This window comes from Pipra filicauda, unplaced genomic scaffold (assembly GCF_003945595.2).
Source record: "Pipra filicauda isolate LSUMZ 115617 unplaced genomic scaffold, ASM394559v2 scaffold182_size1470994_pilon, whole genome shotgun sequence".
NCBI classification, from domain to species: Eukaryota; Metazoa; Chordata; class Aves; order Passeriformes; family Pipridae; genus Pipra; species Pipra filicauda.
In genome coordinates, this window is record NW_024104290.1 from 1,160,509 (window position 1) to 1,174,015 (window position 13,507).

Below are 13,507 nucleotides of genomic sequence, written 5' to 3' on the forward strand. Positions count from 1 at the left end.
TCAGGAGGTTATCTGAGGTCTTCATCAGCACAGAGGGGTGGGCAGGGTCAAGGTCAAGTGGTGGGCTGGTAAAAGGTCGTGTCACAGTAAATAGCCTGGAAATGATGAAGACTTGGTGCTTTTCCTCAAAGGCAGGAGATGTTATCCACAGGAAATGGGAAGCTTGAGAGCAATGAAGTAGGTTCCCCCCAGAAGGGGAAGAGATGAGCTGGTGTTAGGGCAGCACTAACGTTGGTTCAGGGGAAGGGCAGGCACAGAGGTGATGGCCCTGCACAGGCTATGACTGTGGGGAGAGACTCAAGGCCTTGCAGTGGCAGCACAGAGGGTGAACTGGCTGCCACGGGAGCCACCATCAGTTGGATAAGATATCTTTTATCCCAGTGTGGTTTAAAGCAAAAATTTCTTGTGAGTTGCATGCTTTTGGGGGTGGCTTTGGATAAACCCTTTCCAGAGAAGGGAAAGGGATGTCTGCAGGTAAAGGTTAGACTTGTATTAGCAGCTCAGCAGTGTAAATGCTCTTGGTCACCGTGCTCCCCTCTCTCACCCCTCAGGACCAGCAGGCCCAGGCTGGCCTCCTACCCCAACACTTCTCCTCAATGTCTGCTGTGGCTGAGACATGACACTCCCTACAGAGCCTTCCCCACAGTCCCAGAACACCCTTGGACCCTGCACACACCTAAGCAGCCAAAGTGGCTGCTTTCCTTTTCCTTGTTTGCTGCACTGAGCAAAGTCCTGGCAGGCGATGCCGTTTGTGGCTGGTTTTCACCCAGGAGACGGGATTTGTGTGGGATGGTGGGGATGTTCCATGGAAATGTGAAATCCTGGAGCCAAGCCCTGTCTCCAGGTCTGAGTAGGGATGTGTAGGCAAGAGAACAGAGGCTGTTAGGGGACAGGAGGGTGGGCTCCAGATGAGTGGCTTGTGCCAGGAAGAGGAAGGCAGGGTGCGGTGCTGCGGTTGCTGGAAGGGGTTTAGAGAGCACCCAAGGGGCTGCAGGCAGCACTTGTCTTGCCCTGGGGATGCTTCTCTGCTGTCAGTGGCGTCCCAGAAAAGCCCTGTCTCGTGTCAGTGCCTGCTTTGTTACAGTCTGTCCATTGTAACCCTCCCCAAGAGTCCGGTGGAGGTGAGGGCCGAGTGAGCGAACAAAACCCGCTCTGTCTCCGAGCTGACGGTCTCCGGAGTCGTGTGTTTGGTCTCTTGGTGGCTGCAGCTTCAGAGTCGGAAAAAAAACAAGGAAAAGCCACAAAGGCACAGGGGTTTAGGCTGCTGCTCTTGTCACTTGCTGAGGATCCCAAAAGTTTTGCTGCAGCCAGCCAGGCAAGGATGCGATTGGCAGTGGGTGAGGATCCAGGTGAGGAATCCAAGTAACATCCTGTGCTTGTATCTTTGGAGTTTAGGGCAAGAGGGCTCTAAGCCTCTTCCTGATGATGCTGAGTAAGCTGTGTTTGGCTCCCAAGGAGCCACAAAGCGTTTGGACTTCCTTCCCCTCCTTGGTTCCAGCAGGTGCCATCTGGTGCCCTGGGGACATCACCCACAGCAGCAACAAGGTGAAGGTGCTTTCCTTCACCTCTGAGCTCAGCCTGGGCTCTAAGCTGTCCCATGAGCCTGTTACAGGACTGTAATCAAGAGCCAGAGAAGGGCAGGGAGTCTCAGGCATGAGCCAGTGCCCAGCATATGGCCAAGTAACCTGCCAAACCCACAGGAGCAGGATGTGTCCCAGATAAGGGACTGCACAGGGATGCTCAGTCCAAGCACTGCCCCTTAGGATGATGTCCCTGTGAGAGGACTGCTTTGACTGCGTGATTTTCTGCTGGGATTAGAGTGCCAGAGACCTGGGGGAGGAGGGGATTGTTAGATGCTTGTGACAAGGCACGAGACCCCCGAGCACTGAGCTGCACAGCATTCCGGCTTACTGGGCATTAGTAATTTGTGGGGTCAGATCTGTAACACAGGCTGGGACACATGGGCTCCTTCTTGTCCCTTTTATTAAAGCAGACCCTGATTTAAAGCCCTGTAGCACTTGGGAGAACTGTTGTGTAGTGACAAACAACTCTTCCTGCTGACATACCTGGGGTTTTTTTAATGTGTCCTGCCCCGAAGCAGCAGAAGGAGCAGGTTCTGTTTGCTATGCTGCCAGCAAAAGCAGCTCCATTCCAGGCAAATCCCCTCTGAAAGCTTAAGGCAATGAGAAAAGCCCAAACAGTGGCAAACTGTTGAACTCCCACTGCTTCCTATCAGTCCTGTCCTGGATAGCGACAGGGTTGCTGCACCCTCTTGGATCTGCAGCTCCGTGTCCAGGTGACAGAGGCTGCTCCTGCCAAAGCAGCCCTACCTGGCGGGTGGGTTGGATGAAAGCCACGGGGAGACAGAAGGGAAAGTGCTACAAATGTCTTTCTGTAGATGAGAGACAAGTGTCATGGTTTCTTCTTCTAAAATGGGGTAGCTGTGTTGTGCTAAAAACAGCCAAACGTTGAGGAGGTAGAGGAGGCGAAGCAGATTTTCAAGGGGAGGAGGAACAGCTTTTCCCTAAACAAGGGAACAGAAGGGCTTTAGGAGCAGCACCAGCCCTGTGTGTACCCCTCCAGCAGCTCCAGGGCCAGCCCTGCCTCGTGACTGGCTCCTTCTTATCCTACAAGTAGCAAAAAGGGGGAATTACAGGGCACCCAGAGGGAAAGCACTACCCAAGGAGGCAAATGTAGATGTCACTGAAGGCTCAAAGCCTCTCTGTGAGTGTGCCTTGTCCCTCCGTGGGCTGGTTCCTCCCCCAGCAGCATTTTAGGCACGTGAGGGGACACAGTGTCAGCAAGGAGGGTCAAGTAGGGCAGTGTAATTTAGTCTAGCGTGTGGATACTCAAGAAACAAAGTAGACTCTTCAAGGCTGAAGCTTTCCATAGCAGGCACCCAAAAGTCCAAGTGTAAGTCCTCATCACCCCTAAAGTGATGGTTGCCTGGAAAAGAGGGGGTGAGGGGGAGCCTTTATGGTCCTGGCAGCAAAACTTGCCAGGGACGAGCCCGAATACTTTAAGAAACAGCATTTTCTAGGTTTCCCTGCGATGAGCAACTCCTCTCCCCCTCTTTTCCAAGGATCAGTGGAGGATGGTTCAGACACGCAGGGAGAAGGACACGGTGCCTCACAAATAGCCATGTCCTCTCCCGGAGTCACGCTCCCTCTGCCCGGCCTTCCGAGCGCAGGGACGTTCGTTCCTCACGAGCATCCCCAGCAGAGAGCTGCCGCTGCCCACCTCCCGCCCGCTGCCAGCCGCAGGGACTCGCTCCCGGCGGGGATGAGCGGCCCCGCATCCCTGCGCGCGTGCCCTTGGCTGCTCCCGCCGGGAGAGCATCCTGCTGGGGAGCGCCGAGCAGGGACGCGAATGTGACGGTGCCCCCCGTGCGGGATGGCTCTGGGGGAGAGCCGGGCTGCGGGAACGGCTTCCGCAGGGACGAGCAGACCCTAAAAACGCGAATGGAGCAGCGAACGAGCCGCCGGCGAGCGACGCGCCGACCCTTCCCCACGCGGGACCCACTCCGCCCCCCGCGCCCTGCATCCCCCCGAGCGCTCACCCGAGGGAAGGACGGGGCGGGGGGGTGCCGGGACGGGGTGTTCGCTGCGGGGGGCGGCTCTCGCGTGTCCCCGGTGCTCACCTGTCCGTACACCTGGATGGGCTCGGGCGGGCGCGGCGCGGCGCGGCGGCCCCGCGGGGGCTCCGGGGGGGATGCGGCGGGGGGATGCGGGGAGCGGAGCAGCAGCAGCGGCGAGCGGGCGGCCGGCGCCGCCGGCAGCAGCAGCAGGAGCGGCAGGAGAGGCAGGAGGCGCAGGGGGAGCGGGGCGGCCCGGCCAGCCCCGGCTCTGCTCCGTGTCGCCATGTTCGTGCCGCCGGGGCCGGGCGGAGCGGAGCCGGAGCCGAGCGGGAGCCGCGCCGCCGCCCGGAGAGAATGTGCATGGGCAGCGCTGCCGCCGAGACCCCCCCCGCGGGGATGCTCGGGCCCCCTCCCCTCTCCTCCTCTCCCTTTCCCTCTTCCTCTCCTTCTCCCTTTCCCTCTTCCTCCCCCGGCTCCTCTCCGGAGGATGCTCGGGTTCCCCCTCCCTCCCCCCCCCGCCTCCCGAAGGAGCGAAATAAGTTCAAGTTGATTTATGTCAAAGGGAGTGAAAAAGCGGAATGAAGCGGCCGCAAGAGTCAAGCGAATGAAATCGAAGCTGTGACGGAGTAAATGAGATCGTGCTGGAGTCAGTGGAAGTGTTTGTGAGTGGCAGGACAAAGAGGAATGGCTTCAGAGTGATGAAGAGTAGGTTTAGTTGGATATCAGGAAGAAATCCTTGGCTGTGAGGGTGGGGAGGCCCTGGCACAGGTTGCCCAGAGAAGCTGTGGCTGCTCCATCCCTGGAAGTGTCCAAGGCCAGGTTGGGCAGGGCTTGGAGCAATCTGGTCTAGGGATCTTCCCCTGCCCATGGCAGGGGGTGAAACAAGATAGGTTTTAAGGTCCCTTCCAATCCAAACTATTCTGAGATTCTGTGAAATTAACTCAAACAAAACCATTGCAGCTACTTCCCTCTGGAGAACGAGAGAGGTGTTCCAAAAAAAAAGCCTTGCTGTACTTTTCCTGTGTCACCCAGCCCAGGACGGGGGCCTAACGCACCCCAGGATCAGTGGGAAGAAGCACAATTGCCTGTGCAAGTGTCCAGGCTGGGGTTTGATAGAATCACAGTGCTGTGAAACATAGAACCGTGGTAATGTGGGCTCAGGTCCTTGCTGCTCAGAGTGTGGGCTGGGTAGATAAAGAGCTGTGTCTGCTTCTGGATGGGAAGGTGAAGGTGTGGGTGGATGTCAAGAGGAGAGAGGAAAAGGCACTGATGATTTCACATGGTGTGTTTCTGGTAGCCCTTAGGCATCTTTATCTCAGTTTCTGCATCTTCTCACCTGGGCAGAGCTGGGAAGGTGAGTGTTGTCTCACCCAGGCTGCTGGTGGGAGTGGGAAGCCAGAGACCCCCAGGGTCCCTCCAGGCCCTCCTGTCACCTCTCCCACCTCTGGCTCCTGGTCAGGTGGGTTTGAGCTGTGGCAGTGGAGAGGTTCTTTCTGCCCAGGGCTGTGTGCTTCCCATAAAATATTTGGCACAGGCAACTTTCCCCTGCACCCTCATAACTCCCTGGCACGGTGAACAAAATGTGTGGTTGGTTGTGCAGGGCCAACACCAGTGACCACAGCTTTGATTTATTGGGGCAGCCCAAAATGCTGGACTCACAGATGTGGGGATTCCCCTGGTGCTGCTGCAGGCTGGGAGAGGCACCTCTCGTGCATCCCTTCAGAGAGTGACTTGCCCTGTCCCTCCCTGGGGCTCATGTGTGTGCTGGGAGGGGGGAACAAGGATCTGAGGCTCAAATGACTGTGGAAGATGACAGGAGAGCAGGGCTGTGCCTGTTGCTCAGCCCCAGCTTGTCTCTCTAAACCAGAGGTGATTATTTGGGCATAGTGTTGCTGCTGAGAAAGGGCCTTACCTGTGTTCTGGCCTCTTGTGTCTCAGAGGTGCTGAGAACAGACTGATGGGTTCTTCTGCCTCATGTGCTGTGCACCATTCCAGAAATTCTATTGCTATCAGGGAATCATCAGAGAAAAAGGATGTGGCCCAGCAGTGAAGGAATGGGAGCTTGTAAATCCCATGGACAGCCCCGAGGCAGTTTTGCTCCCCCTTATTTCACTTGCTTTAATAGCAGGAATGTTGTCCAGAGCTTTCCCCGAGGTGCTTTCACCTAGAAACCCAGTTAGTGTATTTCAATTATCGAGTCAATACAATTATAAGCCCTCCTAATAAAGCTTTTAGAGGTCTTGACTCGGTGTAATGTCCCTCTGGAGGACTGGAGGTCACTGTGGGTAAGGGCAGAGTCAATGAGGGAGTTTTATTGTGTGGGAATCCCTGTAGCCACTTTCTCTACAGAGCAGACGTGGTGAGAATGACCCAAAGAGAACACAAAAATAAGGAATAGAGGAAGAATAGAACAAGAAATAGTAGGAAATGAGGACCTGGCTTTGCAGCAGTTTCTAAATGGAGGAAATGGGTGCATGGGGGTGGTGGTGCTGTCCTCCCCCCAGCCTCTGCTTGGTGCTCTGAGCAAGAAACATCCCCATTTCCCCCCGTGGGCTCCCTCCAGCCAGGTCACTGTGGTGGGCACGAGGAGAGAGCTCTAGCAAGGAGCTCTCTGGTGAACCTGGCAAATGCTTGCAGATGAATGGCTCTTTCTTTGTGGAGGGAAACACAGGTTTCCTTTGCCAAAGGTGTTTTTTGTTTCTTGAAAAGAGAACCCGTCTCCTGCCGTAGAGGGGAGAGGGAACAGAGCAGAGTTTATTTTAAAGTCCATCTGGATTTCATCAGCAGTAAAAGCTGTGAACTCCAAGAGCAAGGCAAGGAGCCCCTGGCCCCCTGGTTTTCCTTCACCTCTTCCCTGAGACCTTTCCCTGTCTCAGCTTTAGAGATCCTGGAGGGTTTAGGGAACTGAGGGGCTGGAACTGCCATCCCTCACAGAGCCTCATGGAGCCTCATGGAGAGAGAGGATTGAGTTGTTTAAAGGACCTGTTGTGTGTTGCTGGAGTCAGGGAGCAAAACAGGGATGCTGAAAGCTTTATCCCACTCATGGCATTGGCCTCAGAGCCTTCATCGGGAGTGGATGATGGTTTGTAGGTGTTTCCTGCAGGGCTCAGGGCTGTCACCAGAGGCACCTGATTGTTGTGCTCACACACCACGTGTCACTTTCTGTGCCCAGGGTCTCACTGAAAATGATGTTCAATGTGCAGCGTGCGGGACAGCATCGTGGAGGAGACGAAAGGAGGGAAGCAAACACTCCTTGTGGGGTGGGATAGTGGCTGTTGCAGACAAGGAGAGCAGGCTGGGGCTCAGAGGAAGTCCACGTAGCCAGGTGAAGCAGGGTGGGGGGGGACATGGAACAGGAGCAGGGACACCCCATGAGTGTGCTCTGGCAAAGCTGCTCCTGCCTCACGTTGGGCGGTGAGGAGGAGGAGGAGGAGGAGGAGGAGGAAGGCCATCCACGCAGGTGCAGCTCTGCCATGGCGTGTCGAGAGCAACACCTCCACCTTGTGGCAACAGCAGCACCAGGGTCCCACACAGCGAGCTGCATCTCCCCGTGGCACAGCGCCCCGAGGCCACCGCGGAGGGGGTGTTCTGTCCCGGGGGCCCTGGCACGGCAGGCGTGGGACCGGGAGGACACGATCTCCCTGTTCTCAGGCGTCGTGGTGCTGCAGCCCCAGCCCTCTGCCCGGTGGGAATGCGAGGGGTCCAGGCTGTGCTCGGCTGGGAGAAGGTCTGCGGGAGGCTGCAGGGGCCCAGGGTGTTGGGCACCACGAGTTTGATGCCATCTCATTCATAAGAATTTACTTTTCTGCAAGGATCCATCTGCCATGGGTCATCACTCGCCCCGGGGCTGCAGGATGGGGTACCCAGGCATTAGGCTTAGCAGAGGTGGGAAGATGGGTTGATGAGAAGTCCAGGACTCTTCCCAAGGGTCTAGTGTTTGGTAATCAGGCCCTGGCAGTTGGCAAGGTCAGCGCTGTTGTCACTGTGTTCGATCTGGGCCTGGCCTTGACCCCTGGGCAGTGCTCTGGGCTCCAGGTTAATCAGCAAACAGAGGTCAGGGGTCCTGTGCACGTGGGGAGAGGGAGCTGTGACGGGGAGGGGAGAGCAGAGCACGGGCCAGGTGTGGGACTGTGCTGGCAGGACATGGGATGGGTGTCCAGAGGTGTAGTGGTGTGACCTGGAGCCACACCCTGCTCCGGGGATGGCTGAGACAGGGTGGGGAGCAAGTCCAGCAGCTGGTACAGCTGGTGAGACTGGGTGGGAAAGCACAGGAGTCACTGTGCAGGGATGTGGTTACATGTCTGGAGGTCTGGGGGAGTGGAGGTGGCTCTGGCCACTCCGACTGTGCTGCAGTTCCCACTGGCAGACACTGGTCCAGCCGGTGCCAGGACCTCACCCCCTCTGAGCCATACAGGGGTGTCAGCAGGGCCTCTGTGGCTCTCATCCACACCCTGAGAGTAGAGGGGTTCAGTCCCCCTGCAGGAGAAGGAGATGGGGACGCTGCTCAGGGATATTGTCCCCAACCCTGCTGAGATAAAGAGGGGAGGGGGTGCTGCACATACCTGCTGCCAGCACTGCCCAGGGTAAGCCTGGCACGGGTGTTGGAGGGGAGAAACAGGCTTCCACAGGAAGGGACCAAACAGCAGCCTCGTTGGCAAGAGAGATTTATTGAACATGGGTCGAACCCAAAGGCAGGGGGACCAGATTCCAGCAGGAAACACACAGGGAGGGGAAGCCACGAACCCCCAAGTGAGGAGAAGCCCCTGCCCCTCACATCCAGGCATCTGTTCCTCCTCCCTCAGCGTTCTCAGGAAGCTCGAGGGACTTGCAGGACTCAAAGTACATCTCTGTCCTACAGGTGGACTGTTTCTGGGATGTGTCCCATCCACACCCCATGGGGCATCCCCAGGTGAGAGGAAGGAGGAAAGCACCTCAAGTCCCGCTGAGGAGTCCCACCGAGCCCCGGCTCATCGAGGAGCCATCAGGAGGACCCACAACACCCCCAAAAGGTGGGCATTAGTAGCTTTTTTTTTGCAAAATACAGCCTGTCCCGATGGACTCCACGATGGCCACAGCAGACGAACAGGGACCCTGCCACGAGCCGTGTTATTGTTCTATTTGTGCCACATTATTGTTCTATTTGTGCCGTGTTATTCTCGTTGTAAAGCAGCAGCACAGCACTAAAGCAGCGCAGGGGACCTTAGCAGAGATCCAAAGGTAGCTGGGAAGGGAAGCAACAGGGAAAACAGGGCAGATCTGTGGTGTAGAGCGAGGCCGGACGCCGCCGTTTTGGGGTCAGAGTCGGGCTCGGCAAGAATCCCCCCACGCTGGTCACACCATCAAGGACAGGGGCCCTTTGTCCGTGGGAAAACAGCCTCAAGTGGCCAGGGAGGAACAGGACAAGATCCAGCCAGGGAATGTCATCCTGGAGAGGGGGCAGGCCAGGGGGAGCCTACTCGCTCTTGGGGGCCGGGAGGCCGTTGGGTGCTCCGGGGTCTTTCTCTCGGAGCTTGCGCAAGTAGTCGTGGGGGCCTTTGCCCTCAAAGGACGTGGGGCTCTTGTAGGAGCCGCCAATCTTGTCCCAGAGGGTGAAATACTGCCCGTAGTTGTAGTCGAAGTACAGGTGGTGGTCGGTGTGGTGGGCAGAGCCGTTGATGACGTGCCGCAGGAACCGGGGCACGCGGTAGTCGCCGTCGTGGATGGAGATGGTCCAGACGTTGACGAAGATGTAGAGGCCCAGGTAGGTGACTTTGTGCAGGGGGAAGAGGAAGGGGTACACGTGGTAGGGCAGGCTCTGCATGAAGCCGTCCACGGGGTGGAAGGCGTGGCTGGCGAAGGGCGTCGCGATCTTCCAGAGGTGGTGGGGCTTGTGGAAGCGCTGCGGGGAGAGGGCGTGCCGTCAGGGTGGCCCCTTTCAGGGGGGGTGATCCCCTAAAATCCCAGATTCACAGCCCAATGGGCCGCTCTTCGGGCCATCACCACCCAAACAGGGAGAGAGGGACACATTCCTATCTCAGCTCCCATCACACTGTGGACTGAGGTGAGGGTCAAACCCACCACTCCCACCCCTGGCAGGAGCAGCTTGGACACGGCCCCAGAGCAGGGCAAGGCCCCTTGTCCAGAGCCTGCCATCCCATCCCACTGCCATCCCATCTCACACCTTATAGAACAGCTTGTGGTGGAGTCCCCGGTGTATCCAGTAGATGCCCATGTCGGTGAAGAAGAGGAAGGACAGCATGCTGAGGAAGACACCAGACCAGCCTGGGGGAACAGGGGTGTTAGAGGTGGCACGTATGGGCATCAATAGGGGCCAGGAGGGGGGTCAGGGAGGTGCAGTGGCCCTTGTGGTGGGAGACACGCCCCAGTTGTGTCAGGGTTTGCCCCACAGAGGAGATGTGGTGAGAAAGTCAGACAGTCTCACATGACTCAGGGAAAGCGAGTCAGGCACTGTTTTTTCAGGAGCTGTGCCCAGGGAAGGGAAGGATCTCTTTTGTGGAGGGGGCAGTGTGCCAAGCAGGGGGCTACGACCCTGAGCAAGGGTGTTTGGGTTCCTCCTCATGTCAGCCTGGAGAGGATTTGGGGTTTTGACTAATAGATGGGATAGGAGGTGCCCAGGAGGATTTCTTGGGCACGCTGCCCAGCCAGGCAGTGGGCAGAGGGTCCTGCCCTGGCAGGGGGCTGGGGGGGTGTCTCACCATACGGGGAGTCCTCGATGTTGTCGTAGAGCTTGCTGTAGCCCCGCACCTCGGCGAAGAACAGGGCGACCGTGGGCACGCTGATCCAGGGCAGGGAGCGCAGCGCGTAGCAGATCTCCCGGCGCACCTGGTTCTGGGGGGTGAGAGGGATCAGGGGAGGGGGGCCGGGGGGAGAGGCCATACTGGGAGTCAGGCAAACACCAGAGAGCCCCAGTGCCCCTCATGAGGTAGAGAGGGATGGTGTTTTGGCCACCCCTTTGCCACGGGCTCTTTGGCATCTGTGGCACCACAGTGTGCTGCCCCTCGGTCGGGATGGCGGGTGGACATCCCTGGTGGTGGTTTGGGTTGGAAGGGACCTTAAAGCTCATCCAGTTCCACCCTCCGCCATGGGCAGGGATACCTTCCTCTATCCCAGGTTGCTCCATGTGGGGACAGGTTGGGGCAGGACAGGGCTCACACTGGGTGCTGGGTCTAGTGTGTCGTGGCACTTGTTTCTGGTCAGGGATGACCAAGGACCCTGCATGGACGGGCACCAGAGGGATGAGAGGGGTGGCTGTGACACACAGTGGGGACCACCCACACCACAGCACTGGCACGTGGCATTTGGAAGAGGATGGAAAGAGGGACATCCCAGGGGACAGTGAGGGGGGCACTGACAGCTCAGCAGTGCCACAGGGCCCAGGTGAGCAGGGCGGCAGGGGGTGACACGGGGGTGTGCACCCACCTCTAGGAACTGGGGGTGCTTCTTGAGCTCGTGGTCGAAGATGAAGTAGTAGCTGAGGGTGCCGAAGAGCAGGTAGAGGGCCAGGGCGCCCAGGTTGGTGATGACGAAGAGGCTGAGGAGCTGTCGGCAGGGCTCGCCCTCGGGCCACCCCGCGGGGTACACGTAGGGCGTCAGCAGGTGGTGGTCGGCGGCTTCCAGGACCAGATCCATGGTGGCTCCTGCGGGAAACAGCGAGGGCTGGTGTGACAGGAGGTGTCAGCCCTGTCTGCCCAGCCTCTGCCCAGCTCCGGGCCACTGGGGTCTGCTCCGAAGGGCACGGGTGGGGTGGCAGTGCTGGGATTTTGGGGGGTAGGTCAGCCGCCTGTCCGGATCACTGGCAGGCGAGTCCAGGTTGTGGGGTGTAAAGCACAGAAAGTGGGGGGTCCCCTAAGTTTGCCCTCTGTTGCTGTGGGAGGGGGCGTGCACGACAGCATCCCATTCCGGGGACAGCGGGACGCGGGTGGCAGCAGGATGTGGGTTTTGGGGAACCAGCCCTCGAGCGGCGCATGGGGCACAGGGGTCCCAAGGGGCGATTCCCCGGGGGATCCCGCTCCCGGCGAGGACAGCCGGGCAGGGTGGGTGGCGAAGGGGGCAGGAGGGGGTCAGTTTTGGGAGCCGCAGGTGGCGGGGGAGGGCGGGGATCGCTGGGAACGGGGCGTCCCGCGGGTGTCGCTGCCGGGACGCGGTGCCGGTGCCCCCTGCCCTGTCCCCGGTACCCCGGTACCCCCTCCCCACGTCCCGTACCCCGTTACCTGCCCGAGGGTCCCGGAGCGGCGCTGGGAGGGGGGGCGGGGTCGGGGGAGGGCGGGGCCGCGCCGGTAGCGCCACGTGACGTCACCGGGGCGGGGCCGCTCGCGCCACCGCGGGGCGGTGACGTCAGCGCGAAAGGGGCGGGGTTAGGCGGGGTCTAAAATTTGGGCGTGACCCAGGGCTTTGCCAGGCGGGGTTTAGGGGCGGGGTTTAGGGGCGGGTTTAGGGGCGGGTTTAGGGGCGGGGCGCGGTGTGCGGAGCTCCGGGGGGTGTCGGGGGGAGGTTTTGGCGGCCGCGGTGTCCCCTCCGCCAGGACATCCCTGGGGGCGCTTTGGGCTGGAAGGGACCTTAAAACCCGTCCAGTGCCACCCCCTGCCATGGGCAGGGACACTTTCGACTAGCCCAGGTTGCTCCAAGCCCCGTCCAACCTGGCCTTGGACACTTCCAGGGATCCAGGAGCAGCCACAGCTTCTCTGGGCAACCTGTGCCTGTGCAGGCGGTTTGCAACACTTTCCCTTTCCATTATCCTTTGTTTCCTCCTGCCAGCAGGTGCCCATGGCAGCAGTTTCTCCTGCCCTTAAAAATTTTCACAGAGAGAGGATCCACAGATGTTCTTCTTTTTTTCAGCTATGGGAGGATGATCAGCCTGACCTCCCAGTTTTCTGCTGCTTGTTTTTCTTCTTTTGGTTTGTTATTTTATGGAAGGAATCCTTCCCTAAAATAAGGGTGGGGAGGCCCTGGCACGGGTTGCCCAGAGAAGCTGTGACTGCCCCATCCTTGGAAGTGTCCAAGGCCAGGTCGGATGGAACTTGGAGGGGAAATATCCCATGGCAGGGGGTGGAATGAGATGATCTTTAATGTCCCTTTCAACCCAAACCATTCTGGGATTCTATTTTAGTTTCCTCTGCATCCAGAAAACCTGAATTTTTCCTCTCTGACATCTGCTCCAACCCCTCAGGTCACATTTTTCCACCTCCAGGGCCTGAGACAGAGACTCCAACAGAGAAACACAGCAAGGGCTTGGCTCAAGTCATTCCTGCTCATCTCTCTACCCAGATTCCTGCATCCATGGACAACCTCCTGCTTCAAGTGGGCAGCACAGCACTGGGAATGCTTTTACCTGGAGAGTTCTAAGGTATGTGGGTCTTTTACCAAGTCTTCTTGTGGACTTCTGTCTCAACAAACCTGGGAAAGAGGGATAGAGTGATCCACCAAAACGTATTTCTGACATCACCTCAGTCAGTAAAATCAGGGGAATTAGATCTTTAGCTTCATCTTTTTTTTTTCAAACATGAGCAAAAAATATTCTCCCATTCTCAGTTTTGTTGAGATACAACCAATCCCTTTGACTGTTTCCCTCATAGATTAAATGTAAGGGAACCTTCAGCAGGAAAAAATGTCAGCCCAGAAGATTATATTTTGTTGAAGTCGCAGGCATTAAAAACAGAGTTTTACAATAGGAACACTGATTTATGAGGAAATTTGGGCCCCATTTATTATTAACAACTCTTTCAATATTGCACCTGCTGGTGTGTGGATGTACTGTCATAAATATACACAGAGAATTGTAGTGCAAATACAAGAGAGAAAACAATTACCAGTGGGTTTTTTTAGCAAGGCAGCTGAAGAAAAGTTATATCTTGACCTACAATTCATTTACACCACTAAATCTGTAGTTATTTCTTTTTGAATGCACCAACAGTGCTTACAAATGGAATTTGT

The 13,507-nt window shown here is 57.6% G+C and overlaps 2 protein-coding genes across 3 annotated transcripts in view; both read right to left on the bottom strand.

Annotated features, from left to right (window-relative positions):
* The window catches only part of SORL1 (sortilin related receptor 1), a 44,800-nt gene extending 41,048 nt beyond the window's left edge, over nt 1-3,752 (bottom strand). The window contains exon 1 of one of the 2 annotated variants that reach the window (XM_027713652.2): nt 3,641-3,752. The gene's annotated coding sequence lies outside the window, so the exon portion shown is untranslated. The remainder of the gene's footprint in view (nt 1-3,640) is intronic. The other variant, XM_027713653.2, reaches the window with a different exon arrangement.
* A 4,472-nt stretch (nt 3,753-8,224) lies between these two features.
* Nucleotides 8,225-11,853, bottom strand: SC5D (sterol-C5-desaturase). The gene is made up of 5 exons (XM_027713654.2): nt 11,788-11,853; nt 10,997-11,214; nt 10,273-10,405; nt 9,738-9,838; nt 8,225-9,455 (listed from the first exon to the last, which is right to left on the bottom strand). The coding sequence occupies exons 2-5, from the start codon at nt 11,204-11,206 to the stop codon at nt 9,030-9,032; spliced, it is 870 nt and encodes a 289-aa protein (XP_027569455.2). The 5' UTR covers nt 11,207-11,214; nt 11,788-11,853; the 3' UTR covers nt 8,225-9,029.
* Nucleotides 11,854-13,507: the final 1,654 nt, after the last annotated feature.

Bases quoted from the DNA above. Each gene is read 5' to 3' on its own strand.
- SC5D (XM_027713654.2), bottom strand. From the start codon at position 11,206: ATGGATCTGGTCCTGGAAGCCGCCGACCACCACCTGCTGACGCCCTAC. The intron at 9,839-10,272 runs GTGAGACACCCC...CTGTTCCCCCAG, and splicing joins CATCGAGGACTCCCCGTATG to GCTGGTCTGGTGTCTTCCTC. The intron at 9,456-9,737 runs GTGTGAGATGGG...CTCTCCCCGCAG, and splicing joins ACCACAAGCTGTTCTATAAG to CGCTTCCACAAGCCCCACCA.